General features: G+C 32.7%; 1 protein-coding gene across 1 annotated transcript; it reads left to right on the top strand.

Moving 5' to 3' along the window:
• The first annotated feature begins 3,967 nt into the window (after positions 1-3,967).
• Positions 3,968-15,140, top strand: LOC143246789 (uncharacterized). Its single transcript, XM_076493940.1, has 2 exons — positions 3,968-4,382; positions 13,810-15,140. The coding sequence occupies exons 1-2, from the start codon at positions 4,153-4,155 to the stop codon at positions 14,156-14,158; spliced, it is 579 nt and encodes a 192-aa protein (XP_076350055.1). The 5' UTR covers positions 3,968-4,152; the 3' UTR covers positions 14,159-15,140.
• The last annotated feature ends 3,339 nt before the right edge of the window (positions 15,141-18,479 follow it).

Genomic DNA, 18,479 nt, shown 5'->3' with positions numbered 1-18,479 from the left:
TATACCATCTTTAGGTGTTTTAGTAGTTATACTATCTTTAGGTGTTTTAGTAGTTATACTATCTTTAGGTTGCTTAGTAGTTTATACTATCTTTAGGTGTTTTAGTAGTTATACCATCTTTTTAGGTTGCTTAGTAGTTTATACCATCTTTAGGTGTTTTAGTAGTTATACCATCTTTAGGTTGTTTAGTAGTTTATAACATCTTTAGGTGTTTTAGTAGTTATACTATCTTTAGGTTGCTTAGTAGTTTATAATATCTTTAGGTGTTTTAGTAGTTATACTATCTTTAGGTGTTTTAGTAGTTATAAGATCTTTAGGTTACTTAGTAGTTTATACTATCTTTAGGTGTTTTAGTAGTTATACTATCTTTAGGTTACTTAGTAGTTTATACTATCTTTAGGTGTTTTAGTAGTTATACCATCTTTAGGTGTTTTTAGTAGTTATACTATCTTTAGGTGTGCTTAGTAGTTTATACTATCTTTAGGTGTTTTAGTGGTTATACTATCTTTAGGTGTTTTAGTAGTTATACTATCTTTAGGTGTTTTAGTAGTTTATACTATCTTTAGGTGTTTTAGTAGTTATACTATCTTTAGGTTGCTTAGTAGTTTATACTATCTTTAGGTGTTTTAGTAGTTATACTATCTTTAGGTTACTTAGTAGTTTATAATATCTTTAGGTGTTTTAGTAGTTATACTATCTTTAGGTGTTTTAGTAGTTATAACATCCTTTAGGTTACTTAGTAGTTTATACCATCTTTAGGTGTTTTAGTAGTTATACTATCTTTAGGTCACTTAGTAGTTTATACCATCTTTAGGTGTTTTAGCAGTTATACCATCTTTAGGTGTTTTAGTAGTTATACTATCTTTAGGTGTTTTAGTAGTTATACTATCTTTAGGTTGCTTAGTAGTTTATACTATCTTTAGGTGTTTTAGTAGTTATACTATCTTTAGGTTGCTTAGTAGTTTATACTATCTTTAGGTGTTTTAGTAGTTATACTATCTTTAGGTTGCTTAGTAGTTTATAATATCTTTAGGTGTTTTAGTAGTTATACCATCTTTAGGTGTTGCTTAGTAGTTTATATACCATCTTTAGGTGTTTTAGTAGTTATACTATCTTTAGGTGTTTTAGTAGTTATACTATCTTTAGGTGTTTTAGTAGTTATAAGATCTTTAGGTTACTTAGTAGTTTATACCATCTTTAGGTGTTTTTAGTAGTTATACTATCTTTTAGGTTACTTAGTAGTTTATACTATCTTTAGGTGTTTTTAGTCGTTATACCATCTTTAGGTGTTTTTAGCAGTTATACCATCTTTAGGTTGCTTAGTAGTTTATACCATCTTTAGGTGTTTTAGTAGTTATACCATCTTTAGGTTGCTTAGTAGTTTATACTATCTTTAGGTGTTTTAGTAGTTATACTATCTTTAGGTTACTTAGTAGTTTATAATATCTTTAGGTGTTTTAGTAGTTATACTATCTTTAGGTGTTTTAGTAGTTATAATATCTTTAGGTTACTTAGTAGTTTATACTATCTTTAGGTGTTTTAGTAGTTATACTATCTTTAGGTTGCTTAGTAGTTTATACTATCTTTAGGTGTTTTAGTGGTTATACTATCTTTAGGTGTTTTAGTAGTTATACTATCTTTAGGTGTTTTAGTAGTTATACTAGCTTCATGCTTGTTAATACTATTCTTAGGTTTGTTAGTAATTTATATTATCTTTAAGTTTGTTAACAGTTTATACACTCTTTAGGTCAATACAACTGCTGGGTATGTGTAGGGACCATTATAATATGTTATTGTGTTTAATATACTGATCTTTATAATATGTTATTGTGTTTAATATACTGATCTTTACAAGATGTTATTGTGTTTAATGTACTGATCTTTATAATTTGTTACTGTGTTTAATGTACTGATCTTTATAATATGTTATTGTGTTTAATGTACTGATCTTTATAATATCTTATTGTGTTTACAGTACTGATTTTTATAATCTGTACTGTGTTTAATGTACTGATCTTTATAATATGTTATTGTGTTTAATGCACTGATCTTTATAATATGTTATTGTGTTTAATGTACTGATATTTATAATATCTTACTGTGTTTAATGTACTGATCTTTATAATATGTTACTGTGTTTAATGTACTGATCCTTATAATATCTTACTGTGTTTAATGTACTGATTTTTATAATATGTTATTGTGTTTAATGTACTGATCTTTATAATATGTTACTGTGTTTAATGTACTGATCTTTATAATATCTTACTGTGTTTAATGTACTGATCTTTATAATATGTTATTGTGTTTAATGTACTGATCTTTATAATATCTTATTATGTTTAATGTACTGATCTTTATAATATGTTATTGTGTTTAATGTACTGATCTTTATAATATCTTACTGTGTTTAATGTACTGATATTTATAATATCTTACTGTGTTTAATGTACTGATCTTTATAATATGTTATTGTGTTTAATGTACTGATCTTTATAATATCTTACTGTGTTTAATGTATTGATCTTTATAATATGTTATTGTGTTTAATGTACTGATCTTTATAATATCTTATTGTGTTTAATATACTGATCTTTATAATATCTTATTGTGTTTAATGCACTGAACTTTATAATATGTTATTGTGTTTAATGTACTGATCTTTATAATATCTTATTGTGTTTAATGTACTGATCTTTATAATATCTTAGTGTGTTTAATGTACTGATCTTTATAATATGTTATTGTGTTTAACGTACTGATCTTTATAATATGTTATTGTGTTTAACGTACTGATCTTTATAATATGTTATTGTGTTTAACGTACTGATCTTTATAATATGTTATTGTGTTTAATGTACTGATCTTTATAATATCTTACTGTGTTTAATGTACTGATCTTTATAATATCTTACTGTGTTTAATGTACTGATCTTTATAATATCTTACTGTGTTTAATGTAGGTATTATTATAATATGTAATGATTCTTTTCGTATGCTGTTATGTTTGTCGTGTCAAATCATATTGTTCGCTTTTTATCCAGACAAAGCCTTATTGTGCACTTTTGTTATAGATTAATGATTATTATTATACTCAGTTGGTAATGAGATTATAGACTGTAAGATGTGCCTTGGGAATAACTTGTTAAAATACCAAACTCTCTATCACTGTGAAGAAACAAGTCACTAGTATGATAGCTTAGTGACAGTTCTGTGTGCTATAATAAATAAAAACTTACAAATATTTCGTTATGGTTTAATGAGATGAACCTTTCTAGTGAGACTGTACACCGTGTTTCCTGTCTCAAACAGAAGTGGAGAACCAGAGTACAGTTGAATCTTCCTGGGGAACCTAATTGCACCCCGTCGGGGGTCCTGTCACCGGGTGGTATCTTATGGTAGTTAGTGAGGGTACGCTAAAGGTCAGACAAGTACACGTGAGGTCTAGAGCCTCCGTCTCCCACCAGTAGGGTCAGTTGTGTTCTCCAAATCTCTCCAACTAGTCATTAAACAGTAGTCAGTTGGCTCGCCTGTCATTTGATTAGTCTTGTTGGAAAAGACCTTAGAAAAATTACTTTAAGAATAGTCACGCCATTTATTTATATTGTGTGTATATTCACTACAGATGACAGATACGACGGACAACGGCTATTTCCCACGCCACCGCTGACACCGAACAACATTTCAGAGTCCAGCTCCATGCTACCCCAGACTCCCAGTACAGCTCTCCCACCACCGCTGATGTTTCAACTTCCTTTTCTCCCTCTCCCCGTGGGAGCAGGGTCCTCAATTACATCCTACCTTCCAACATCAAGGTGTTGTAGTTTAGCGTACAGTGTCCCCTCTCCACTGAACCTTGCAGTGGGGAGTCGCTTACAGTGTCCAACTGTTGGAACAGAGAAACCCGCGACAGCAAACCTCTCTCTCGTTCACACACTGCCGACAAAAGAACAAAAGTTTGATTTCGCTCACCTTGCAGAGTCAGCTACTTGTCAGGAAGAACCAGAGGTCGATCGTGGTCTTTTGAGATCCACTCCCCACGTCAGTCCAGACGGTTCTCCCAGAACTGTTAATCCCAGTTGTTCCTCCTCCTCTGGTCATTCTCTTCCATATTTTATTAATCCTATCTGTCCTCCGTCAATTCATCCAGTCATGTTTGGAAGGACGCCTCTGGAAGCGGCTGCCATATTGGACAGACGCCTTTTTAAAGGTCGAGGGTCATCAAGACCGAAGAAAGAATTCATCTGCAAGTATTGCCAGCGTCGCTTCACCAAATCCTATAACCTGTTAATCCACGAAAGGACACACACAGACGAACGACCGTACACGTGTGACATTTGTAACAAAGCGTTCCGGAGACAAGATCATCTGCGAGACCACAGGTAAGATGCTTTCCTTTCATTTTATGTCAAATCATGAATAAGATTTACTGAAACCTGAAAGCAGTATTCAACCTAACTAATGCTTCGAAAAGACACTTTGACTTAATTTACAATACTTACCAATGTAGATATGGTTTAAAGAACATGATAAGTCGCTTCATTAAAACAGGTGAACTTGTAATGATACCAGATATCTAGCAGTTTGAACAGTTTTGATGTACTTGTAGTGATACCAGACATCTAGCAGTTTAAACATTGTTGATGTACTTGTAGTGATACCAGACATCTAACAATTTAAACATTGTTGATGTACTTGTAATGATACCAGATATCTAACAATTTAAACAGTGTTGATGTACTTGTAGTGATACCAGATATCTAGCAGTTTAAACAGTGTTGATGTACTTGTAGTGATACCAGATATCTAGCAGTTTAAACAGTGTTGATGTACTTGTAATGATACCAGATATCTAACAATCTAAACAGTGTTGATGTACTTGTAGTGATACCAGATATCTAGCAGTTTAAACAGCTTTGATGTATTTGTAATAATACCAGATATCTAGCAGTTTAAACAGTGTTGATGTACTTGTAGTGATACCAGATATCTAGCAGTTTAAACAGTGTTGATGTACTTGTAGTGATACCAGATATCTAGCAGTTTAAACAGTGTTGATGTACTTGTAGTGATACCAGATATCTAACAATTTAAACAGTGTTGATGTACTTGTAGTGATACCAGATATCTAGCAGTTTAAACATTGTTGATGTACTTGTAATGATACCAGATATCTAGCAGTTTAAACAGTGTTGATGTACTTGTAGTGATACCAGATATCTAACAATTTAAACAGTGTTGATGTACTTGTAGTGATACCAGATATCTAGCAGTTTAAACATTGTTGATGTACTTGTAATGATACCAGATATCTAGCAGTTTAAACATTGTTGATGTACTTGTAATGATACCAGATATCTAGCAGTTTAAACAGTGTTGATGTACTTGTAGTGATACCAGATATCTAACAATTTAAACAGTGTTGATGTACTTGTAGTGATACCAGATATCTAGCAGTTTAAACATTGTTGATGTACTTGTAATGATACCAGACATCTAGCAGTTTAAACAGTGTTGATGTACTTGTAATGATACCAGATATCTAACAATTTAAACAGTGTTGATGTACTTGTAGTGATACCAGATATCTAGCAGTTTAAACAGTGTTGATGTACTTGTAATGATACCAGACATCTAACAGTTTAAACATTGTTGATGTACTTGTAATGATACCAGATATCTAACAATTTAAACAGTGTTGTTGTACTTGTAGTGATACCAGACATCTAGCAGTTTAAACAGTGTTGATGTACTTGTAATGATACCAGATATCTAACAATTTAAACAGTGTTGATGTACTTGAAGTGATACCAGATATCTAGCAGTTTAAACAGTGTTGATGTATTTGTAGTGATACCAGACATCTAGCAGTTTAAACAGTGTTGATGTACTTGTAATGATACCAGATATCTAACAATTTAAACAGTGTTGATGTACTTGTAGTGATACCAGATATCTAACAATTTAAACAGTATTGATGTACTTGTAGTGATACCAGATATCTAGCAGTTTGAACAGTTTTGATGTACTTGTAGTGATACCAGACATCTAACAATTTAAACATTGTTGATGTACTTGTAATGATACCAGATATCTAACAATTTAAACAGTGTTGATGTATTTGTAGTGATACCAGACATCTAGCAGTTTAAAGAGTGTTGATGTACTTGTAATGATGCCAGATATCTAACAATTTAAACAGTTTTGATGTATTTGTAATAATACCAGATATCTAACAATTTAAACAGTGTTGGTATACTTGTAGTGATACCAGATATCTAGCAGTTTAAACAGTGTTGATGTACTTGTAATGATACCAGATATCTAGCAGTTTAAACAGTGTTGATGTACTTGTAGTGATACCAGATATCTAACAATTTAAACAGTGTTGATGTACTTGTAGTGATACCAGATATCTAGCAGTTTAAACAGTGTTGATGTACTTGTAGTGATACCAGATATCTAGCAGTTTAAAGAGTGTTGATGTACTTGTAATGATACCAGATATCTAACAATTTAAACAGTGTTGATGTACTTGTAGTGATACCAGATATCTAGCAGTTTAAACAGTGTTGATGTACTTGTAATGATACCAGACATCTAACAGTTTAAACATTGTTGATGTACTTGTAATGATACCAGATATCTAACAATTTAAACAGTGTTGATGTACTTGTAGTGATACCAGACATCTAGCAGTTTAAACAGTGTTGATGTACTTGTAATGATACCAGATATCTAACAATTTAAACAGTGTTGATGTATTTGAAGTGATACCAGATATCTAGCAGTTTAAACAGTGTTGATGTATTTGTAGTGATACCAGACATCTAGCAGTTTAAACAGTGTTGATGTACTTGTAATGATACCAGATATCTAACAATTTAAACAGTGTTGATGTACTTGTAGTGATACCAGACATCTAACAATTTAAACATTGTTGATGTACTTGTAGTGATACCAGATATCTAACAATTTAAACAGTGTTGATGTACTTGTACTGATACCAGATATCTAGCAGTTTAAACAGTGTTGATGTACTTGTAGTGATACCAGATATCTAGCAGTTTAAAGAGTGTTGATGTACTTGTAATGATACCAGATATCTAACAATTTAAACAGTTTTGATGTATTTGTAATAATACCAGATATCTAACAATTTAAACAGTGTTGGTATACTTGTAGTGATACCAGATATCTAGCAGTTTAAACAGTGTTGATGTACTTGTAGTGATACCAGATATCTAACAGTTTAAACAGTTTTGATGTACTTGTAATGATACCAGATATCTAGCAGTTTAAACAGTGTTGATGTACTTGTAATGATACCAGATATCTAGCAGTTTAAACATTGTTGATGTACTTGTAATGATACCAGATATCTAGCAGTTTAAACAGTGTTGATGTACTTGTAATGATACCAGATATCTAGCAGTTTAAACAGTTTTGATGTACTTGTAATGATACCAGATATCTAGCAGTTTGAACAGTGTTGATGTACTTGTAATGATACCAGATATCTAACAATTTAAACACTGTTGATGTACTTGTAGTGATACCAGATATCTAGCAGTTTAAACAGTGTTGATGTACTTGTAATGATACCAGATATCTAACAATTTAAACAGTGTTGATGTACTTGTAGTGATACCAGATATCTAGCAGTTTAAACAGTTTTGATGTACTTGTAATGATACCAGATATCTAACAATTTAAACAGTGTTGATGTACTTGTAGTGATACCAGACATCTAGCAGTTTAAACAGTGTTGATGTACTTGTAATGATACCAGATATCTAGCAGATTAAACAGTTTTGATGTACTTGTAGTGATACCAGATATCTAGCAGTTTAAACAGTGTTGATGTACTTGTAATGATACCAGACATCTAACAGTTTAAACATTGTTGATGTACTTGTAGTGATACCAGATATCTAACAATTTAAACAGTGTTGATGTACTTGTAGTGATACCAGACATTTAACAATTTAAACAGTGTTGATGTACTTGTAGTGATACCAGATATCTAGCAGTTTAAACAGTGTTGATGTACTTGTAATGATACCAGATATCTAACAATTTAAACAGTGTTGATGTACTTGTAGTGATACCAGACATCTAGCAGTTTAAACAGTGTTGATGTACTTGTAATGATACCAGATATCTAGCAGTTTAAACAGTTTTGATGTACTTGTAATGATACCAGATATCTAGCAGTTTGAACAGTGTTGATGTACTTGTAATGATACCAGATATCTAACAATTTAAACACTGTTGATGTACTTGTAGTGATACCAGATATCTAGCAGTTTAAAGAGTGTTGATGTACTTGTAATGATACCAGATATCTAACAATTTAAACACTGTTGATGTACTTGTAGTGATACCAGATATCTAGCAGTTTAAACAGTGTTGATGTACTTGTAATGATACCAGATATCTAACAATTTAAACAGTGTTGATGTACTTGTAGTGATACCAGATATCTAGCAGTTTAAACAGTTTTGATGTACTTGTAATGATACCAGATATCTAACAATTTAAACAGTTTTGATGTATTTGTAATAATACCAGATATCTAACAATTTAAACAGTGTTGGTATACTTGTAGTGATACCAGATATCTAGCAGTTTAAACAGTGTTGATGTACTTGTAATGATACCAGATATCTAGCAGTTTAAACAGTGTTGATGTACTTGTAGTGATACCAGATATCTAACAATTTAAACAGTGTTGATGTACTTGTAGTGATACCAGATATCTAGCAGTTTAAACATTGTTGATGTACTTGTAATGATACCAGATATCTAACAATTTAAACAGTGTAATGATACCAGATATCTAGCAATTTAAACAGTGTTGATGTAACCAGATATCTAACAATTTAAACAGTGTTGATGTACTTGTAATGATACCAGTTGATGTACTTGTAGTGATACCAGATATCTAACAATTTAAACAGTGTTGATGTACTTGTAGTGATACCAGACATTTAACAATTTAAACAGTGTTGATGTACTTGTAGTGATACCAGATATCTAGCAGTTTAAACAGTGTTGATGTACTTGTAATGATACCAGATATCTAACAATTTAAACAGTGTTGATGTACTTGTAGTGATACCAGACATCTAGCAGTTTAAACAGTGTTGATGTACTTGTAATGATACCAGATATCTAGCAGTTTAAACAGTTTTGATGTACTTGTAATGATACCAGATATCTAGCAGTTTAAACAGTGTTGATGTACTTGTAATGATACCAGATATCTAACAATTTAAACAGTGTTGATGTACTTGTAGTGATACCAGATATCTAGCAGTTTAAACAGTGTTGATGTACTTGTAATGATACCAGATATCTAACAATTTAAACACTGTTGATGTACTTGTAGTGATACCAGATATCTACTTGTAGTGATACCAGATATCTAGCAGTTTAAACAGTGTTGATGTACTTGTAATGATACCAGATATCTAACAATTTAAACAGTGTTGATGTACTTTGTAGTGATACCAGATATCTAGCAGTTTAAACAGTTTTGATGTACTTGTAATGATACCAGATATCTAACAATTTAAACAGTTTTGATGTATTTGTAATGATACCAGATATCTAACAATTTAAACAGTGTTGGTATACTTGTAGTGATACCAGATATCTAGCAGTTTAAACAGTGTTGATGTACTTGTAATGATACCAGATATCTAGCAGTTTAAACAGTGTTGATGTACTTGTAGTGATACCAGATATCTAACAATTTAAACAGTGTTGATGTACTTGTAGTGATACCAGATATCTAGCAGTTTAAACATTGTTGATGTACTTGTAATGATACCAGATATCTAGCAGTTTAAACATTGTTGATGTACTTGTAATGATACCAGATATCTAGCAGTTTAAACAGTGTTGATGTACTTGTAGTGATACCAGATATCTAACAATTTAAACAGTGTTGATGTACTTGTAGTGATACCAGATATCTAGCAGTTTAAACATTGTTGATGTACTTGTAATGATACCAGATATCTAGCAGTTTAAACAGTGTTGATGTACTTGTAATGATACCAGATATCTAACAATTTAAACAGTGTTGATGTACTTGTAGTGATACCAGATATCTAGCAGTTTAAACAGTGTTGATGTACTTGTAATGATACCAGATATCTAACAGTTTAAACATTGTTGATGTACTTGTAATGATACCAGATATCTAACAATTTAAACAGTGTTGATGTACTTGTAGTGATACCAGACATCTAGCAGTTTAAACAGTGTTGATGTACTTGTAATGATACCAGATATCTAACAATTTAAACAGTGTTGATGTACTTGTAGTGATACCAGATATCTAGCAGTTTAAACAGTGTTGATGTATTTGTAGTGATACCAGACATCTAGCAGTTTAAACAGTGTTGATGTACTTGTAATGATACCAGATATCTAACAATTTAAACAGTGTTGATGTACTTGTAGTGATACCAGACATCTAACAATTTAAACATTGTTGATGTACTTGTAGTGATACCAGATATCTAACAATTTAAACAGTGTTGATGTACTTGTACTGATACCAGATATCTAGCAGTTTAAACAGTGTTGATGTACTTGTAGTGATACCAGATATCTAGCAGTTTAAACAGTGTTGATGTACTTGTAATGATACCAGATATCTAACAATTTAAACAGTTTTGATGTATTTGTAATAATACCAGATATCTAACAATTTAAACAGTGTTGGTATACTTGTAGTGATACCAGATATCTAGCAGTTTAAACAGTGTTGATGTACTTGTAGTGATACCAGATATCTAACAGTTTAAACAGTTTTGATGTACTTGTAATGATACCAGATATCTAGCAGTTTAAACAGTGTTGATGTACTTGTAATGATACCAGATATCTAGCAGTTTAAACATTGTTGATGTACTTGTAATGATACCAGATATCTAGCAGTTTAAACAGTGTTGATGTACTTGTAATGATACCAGATATCTAGCAGTTTAAACAGTTTTGATGTACTTGTAATGATACCAGATATCTAGCAGTTTGAACAGTGTTGATGTACTTGTAATGATACCAGATATCTAACAATTTAAACACTGTTGATGTACTTGTGATGTACTTGTAGTGATACCAGATATCTAGCAGTTTAAACAGTGTTGATGTACTTGTAATGATACCAGATATCTAACAATTTAAACAGTGTTGATGTACTTGTAGTGATACCAGATATCTAGCAGTTTAAACAGTTTTGATGTACTTGTAATGATACCAGATATCTAACAATTTAAACAGTGTTGATGTACTTGTAGTGATACCAGACATCTAGCAGTTTAAACAGTGTTGATGTACTTGTAATGATACCAGATATCTAGCAGTTTAAAGAGTGTTGATGTACTTGTAATGATACCAGATATCTAACAATTTAAACACTGTTGATGTACTTGTAGTGATACCAGATATCTAGCAGTTTAAACAGTGTTGATGTACTTGTAATGATACCAGATATCTAACAATTTAAACAGTGTTGATGTACTTGTAGTGATACCAGATATCTAGCAGTTTAAACAGTTTTGATGTACTTGTAATGATACCAGATATCTAGCAGTTTGAACAGTGTTGATGTACTTGTAATGATACCAGATATCTAACAATTTAAACACTGTTGATGTACTTGTAGTGATACCAGATATCTAGCAGTTTAAACAGTGTTGATGTACTTGTAATGATACCAGATATCTAACAATTTAAACACTGTTGATGTACTTGTAGTGATACCAGATATCTAGCAGTTTAAACAGTGTTGATGTACTTGTAATGATACCAGATATCTAACAATTTAAACAGTGTTGATGTACTTGTAGTGATACCAGATATCTAGCAGTTTAAACAGTTTTGATGTACTTGTAATGATACCAGATATCTAACAATTTAAACAGTGTTGATGTATTTGTAGTGATACCAGACATCTAGCAGTTTAAACAGTGTTGATGTACTTGTAATGATACCAGATATCTAGCAGATTAAACAGTTTTGATGTACTTGTAGTGATACCAGATATCTAGCAGTTTAAACAGTGTTGATGTACTTGTAATGATACCAGACATCTAACAGTTTAAACATTGTTGATGTACTTGTAGTGATACCAGATATCTAACAATTTAAACAGTGTTGATGTACTTGTAGTGATACCAGACATTTAACAATTTAAACAGTGTTGATGTACTTGTAGTGATACCAGATATCTAGCAGTTTAAACAGTGTTGATGTACTTGTAATGATACCAGATATCTAGCAGTTTAAACAGTGTTGATGTACTTGTAATGATACCAGATATCTAACAATTTAAACAGTGTTGATGTACTTGAAGTGATACCAGATATCTAGCAGTTTAAACAGTGTTGATGTACTTGTAGTGATACCAGACATCTAACAATTTAAACAGTGTTGATGTACTTGTAATGATACCAGATATCTAACAATTTAAACAGTGTTGATGTACTTGTAGTGATACCAGATATCTAGCAGTTTAAACAGTGTTGATGTACTTGTAGTGATACCAGATATCTAGCAGTTTAAACAGTGTTGATGTACTTGTAATGATACCAGATATCTAGCAGTTTAAACAGTGTTGATGTACTTGTAATGATACCAGATATCTAACAATTTAAACAGTGTTGATGTACTTGTAGTGATACCAGATATCTAGCAGTTTAAACAGTTTTGATGTATTTGTAATGATACCAGATATCTAGCAGTTTAAACAGTTTTGATGTACTTGTAGTGATACCAGACATCTAGCAGTTTAAACAGTGTTGATGTACTTGTAATGATACCAGACATCTAGCAGTTTAAACAGTGTTGATGTACTTGTAATGATACCAGATATCTAACAATTTAAACAGTGTTGATGTACTTGTAATGATACCAGATATCTAGCAGTTTGAACAGTTTTGATGTACTTGTAGTGATACCAGACAACTAACAGTTTAAACATTGTTGATGTACTTGTAATGATACCAGATATCTAACAATTTAAACAGTGTTGATGTACTTGTAATGATACCAGACATCTAGCAGTTTAAACAGTGTTGATGTACTTGTAATGATACCAGACATCTAGCAGTTTAAACAGTGTTGATGTACTTGTAATGATACCAGATATCTAGCAGTTTAAACAGTGTTGATGTACTTGTAATGATACCAGACATCTAGCAGTTTAAACAGTGTTGATGTACTTGTAATGATACCAGATATCTAGCAGTTTAAACAGTGTTGATGTACTTGTAGTGATACCAGACATCTAGCAGTTTAAACAGTGTTGATGTACTTGTAATGATACCAGACATCTAGCAGTTTAAACAGTGTTGATGTACTTGTAATGATACCAGACATCTAGCAGTTTAAACAGTGTTGATGTACTTGTACTGATACCAGATATCTAGCAGTTTAAACAGTGTTGATGTACTTGTAGTGATACCAGACATCTAGCAGTTTAAACAGTTTTGATGTACTTGTAGTGATACCAGATATCTAACAATTTAAACAGTACTAAATAAGTAACTCACATATTAGTTCTTACAATAGTTTCTTTCCAAAGTAGTTACCTCACTGTTGGATCTCTACTTTTACATAAGTTCTATTGATGATTTTATTTATTTGTTTCTGTTTTAAGGTTCCTTAACTTTCACTAATCATGTGTAATTAAACCTTTCTACACATCTCAAAGAATCCGAGGGTTTACCTCTCCAGATTCGTGTACAATATCATGTGTTTCGAAACTCTAAATACTATTACCTGTTCCAGGTACATCCATTCGAAGGAAAAGCCGTTTAAGTGCACAGAATGTGGTAAAGGATTCTGTCAGTCTCGAACCTTAGCCGTTCATAGGATCCTCCACATGGAGGACTCTCCCCACAAGTGTCCCACCTGTGGACGAAGCTTCAACCAGAGGAGCAACCTGAAGACACACCTACTCACCCACACGGACATCAAGCCCTACAACTGCGGATCTTGTGGCAAAGTCTTTCGGCGGAACTGTGATCTTCGCCGACACAGTTTGACCCACGGTCTTCGACAAGTCGAGACCTCTACACTATCAGTACCCGAGTCATTGAGAGCTAATGGAAGTAGTTACATCGATTCTTCGTCTTAAGTTCTGTCCTCTGAATCGACCTAAACTTTCTGTATTGCATAGAATAGACATTAGATGAAATAATGCGTCGGTTCTTAATCACGTTGGTGGACTTCAGATCAAATCAGTCTGCGTAAAGATTAGATTTTTTGTGATGAAACTGAGTTAGGCCTGACAGAGTGAGGAAACTCAAGGTGAACAAACATTGACATTATAAACTAATATTGCTCAACAGTTCATTTTTCCCTTCAATAAAATAGAACAGTGAAATCCATCTAAAATCCAATCTTGCACTTTCTCACACATGGATCATGGATTTCCAGTTACTGGCTCACATAAGTGACAGCGTTTCTTTTCGAAAAATGACAACGCTTGTGGCTGGAAATTAATAACACTTCTGACTGGAAAGAGAGAACACCTGGCATGGCCAGGTGGGTTAAGGCGTGCGACTCGAAATCTGAGGGTCGCGGGTTCGCATTCCCGTCGCACCAAACATGCTCGCCCTTTCAACCGTGGGGGCGATATAAAGTAACGGTCAATCCGTTTTATTCGTTGGTAAAAGAGTAGCCCAAGAGTTGGCGGTGGGTGGTGATGACTAGCTGCCTTCCCTCTAGTCTTACACTGCTAAATTAGGGACGGCTAGCGCAGATAGCTCTAGTGTAGTTTTGCGCGAAATTCAAAAACAAAAACAAAAACAAACAGAGAACACTTTTCATTAATTGTGAAGCGTTTGTTAGTGGTTCCACTCTAACGTTTCGTTTTCGTTTGTTAGTGGTTCCACTGTAACGTTTCGTTTTCGTTTGTTAGTGGTTCCACTATAACGTTTCGTTTTTGTTTATTTTCTTCACTTTTTAATGTTGCACAATTAGTGATTTTATGTCATTCTCACAACATAACATGTAGTGAAAATTATTGTCACTTTGTATTTTAACATCAAACAATTGAAGAAATGTTTGGTGTTCCTTTCGTATATATAGATGTATAAATAAAGTCAATGAAAAGAGAACATGTCTCATCAGATGTTAGTACCGACAACACAGACACGATATGTACAGAGGATTACTTTGTTTAGAACGCTACTAAACTCTGAGTTACAGACAACTTTACAAGTAATATTTTCTATAACAAGTTAGATTCTACCATATATTGAAACACTACCAATATCTTGAGTTATTTATTTCGAAATCCACCTTTACGTTCTCGTGTAATTCTAAAGTAGTCTTTAAATGAATGTCTTAATCACAGAATTATTTTAAATTAAAATACGAATATCAACTTTTCATATATCTGGTGACTTGTTATAACAGACTCCAAGTAACCCGCTTGAAGTAACAATGTATTCTGAAGACGGCTGGTATGGGTATTAGAAGTAACAATGTATTCTGAAGACGGCTGGTGTGGATATTAGAAGTAACAATGTATTCTAAAGACGGATGGTATGGGTATTAGAAGTAACAATGTATTCTGAAGACGGCTGGTATGGGTATTAGAAGTAACAATGTATTCTGAAGACGGCTGGTGTGGATATTAGAAGTAACAATGTATTCTAAAGACGGATGGTATGGGTATTAGAAGTAACAATGTATTCTGAAGACGGCTGGTATGGGTATTAGAAGTAACAATGTATTCTGAAGACGGCTGGTATGGGTATTAGAAGTAACAATGTATTCTGAAGACGGCTGGTATGGATATTAGAAGTAACAATGTATTCTGAAGACGGCTGGTATGGGTGTTAGAAGTAACAATGTATTCTGAATACGGCTGGTATGGGTATTAGAAGTAACAATGTATTCTGAAGACGGCTGGTATGGGTATTAGAAGTAACAATGTATTCTGAAGACGGCTGGTATGGGTATTAGAAGTAACAATGTATTCTGAAGACGGCTGGTATGGGTATTAGTACAGAACAACGTTTTGACCTCCTTAGGTCACCTTCAGTTTAACCTTCTTTTAGACTTCTGTTTGATCAACTCAGTTAACAAAAAACAGTTGAGCTATCATTTCAACTCAAACAGATTCAGTACAACCATTTGACCCACGAAACAGTAGATAACCATTTGACCCAAGAAACAGTAGATATACCATTTGAGCCAAGAAACAGTAGATATACCATTTGACACAAGAAACAGTAGATAACTATTTAACCCAAGAAACAGTAGATAACTATTTGATCCAAGAAACAGTAGATAACCATTTGACTTAAGAAACAGTAGATAACCAACCATTTGACCTAACAAACAGCAGATATACCATTTAACCCAAGAAACAGTATATAACCATTTAACCCAAGAAACAGTAGATATACCATTTGACCCAAGAAACAGTAAATAACCATTTGACCCAAAAATAGTAGGTATACCATATGACCTAATAAATAGTAAATATGCCATTTGACCCAAGAAACAGTAGATTTACCATTTGAGCAAAGAAACAGTAGATAACCATTTAATCCAAGAAACAGTAGATAACCATTTGACCTAAGAAACAGTAGATAACCATTTGACCCAAGAAACAGTAGATAAGCATTTGACCTAAGAAATAGTAGATGACCATTTGACCTAAGAAACAGTAAATAACCATTTGACCCAAGAAATAGTAGGTATACCATTTGACCTAATAAATAGTAAATATGCCATTTGATCCAAGAAACAGTAGATTTACCATTTGAGCAAAGAAACAGTAGATAACCATTTAATCCAAGAAACAGTAGATAACCATTTGACCTAAGAAACAGTAGATAACCATTTGACCCAAGAAACAGTAGATAAGCATTTGACCTAAGAAATAGTAGATGACCATTTGACCTAAGAAACAGTAAATAACCATTTGACCCAAGAAATAGTAGGTATACCATTTGACCTAATAAATAGTAAATATGCCATTTGATCCAAGAAACAGTAGATTTACCATTTGAGCTAAGAAACAGTAGATAACCATTTGACTCAAGAAACAGTAGATAACCATTTGACCTAAGAAACAGTAAATATGCCATTTGACCCAAGAAACAGTAAATTTACCATTTGAGCCAAGAAACAGTAGATATCCATTTAACCCAAGAAACAGTAGATAACCATTTCACCTAAGAAACAGTAGATAACCATTTAACCCAAGAAACAGTAGATAACCATTTGACCTAAGAAACAGTAGATAACCATTTGACCCAAGAAACAGTAGATAATCATTTAACCCAAGAAACAGTAAATATGCCATTTGACCTAAGAAACAGTAGATAATCATTTGATCCAAGAAACAGTAGATAACCATTTAACCCAAGAAACAGTAGATAACCATTTAACCCAAGAAACAGTAGATAACCATTTGACCTTAGAAACAGTAGATATACCATTTGAGCCAAGAAACAGTAGATAACCATTTAATCCAAGAAACAGTAGATAACCATTTGACCCAAGAAACAGTAGATAACCATTTAACCCAAAAAAACAGTAGATAACCATTTGACCTTAGAAACAGTAGATAATCATTTGATCCAAGAAACAGTAGATAACCATTTAACCCAAGAAACAGTAGATAACCATTTAACCCAAGAAACAGTAGATAACCATTTGACCTTAGAAACAGTAGATATACCATTTGAGCCAAGAAACAGTAGATAACCATTTAATCCAAGAAACAGTAGATAACCATTTAACCCAAGAAACAGTAGATAACCATTTAACCCAAGAAACAGTAGATAACCATTTGACCTAAGAAACAGTAGATAACCATTTAATCCAAGAAACAGTAGATAACCATTTGACCTTAGAAACAGTAGATATACCATTTGAGCCAAGAAACAGTAGATAACCATTTAATCCAAGAAACAGTAGATAACCATTTAACCCAAGAAACAGAAGATAACCATTTAACCCAAGAAACAGTAGATAACCATTTGACCTAAGAAACAGTAGATAACCATTTAATCCAAGAAACAGAAGATAACCATTTGACCCAAGAAACAGTAGATATACCATTTGATCCAAGAAACAGTAGATAACCATTTGATCCAAGAAACATCCACGACATATATTCTATCGACGACACTGTTTGTTTCGGAGTTAATAGTCCAGCCTGAAATCCAAATCACTTAACTAGACTTAACATTAATAAAACATTTCAGTCTGATACGTTACGTGGAGCATATGATCAGAAGTCTTATACATAAAACATCTCAGTCTGATACGTTACGTGGAGCATATGATCAGAAGTCTTATACATAAAACATCTCAGTCTGATACGTTACGTGGAGCATATGATCAAGTGTCTTATACATAAAACAACAAGAACAGTATGCAGACATAAATTTACTGAACGACTAATTCTAGGATACTGGATTTAGTAAAGT

Source organism: Tachypleus tridentatus, chromosome 3, assembly GCF_004210375.1.
Source record: "Tachypleus tridentatus isolate NWPU-2018 chromosome 3, ASM421037v1, whole genome shotgun sequence".
NCBI classification, from domain to species: domain Eukaryota; kingdom Metazoa; phylum Arthropoda; class Merostomata; order Xiphosura; family Limulidae; genus Tachypleus; species Tachypleus tridentatus.
The sequence above is the reverse complement of the archived record's forward strand: the minus strand, read 5'-3'. Positions and strand labels throughout refer to the sequence as shown.

Bases quoted from the DNA above. Each gene is read 5' to 3' on its own strand.
- LOC143246789 (XM_076493940.1), top strand. From the start codon at position 4,153: ATGTTTGGAAGGACGCCTCTGGAAGCGGCTGCCATATTGGACAGACGC. The intron at 4,383-13,809 runs GTAAGATGCTTT...TACCTGTTCCAG, and splicing joins GATCATCTGCGAGACCACAG to GTACATCCATTCGAAGGAAA.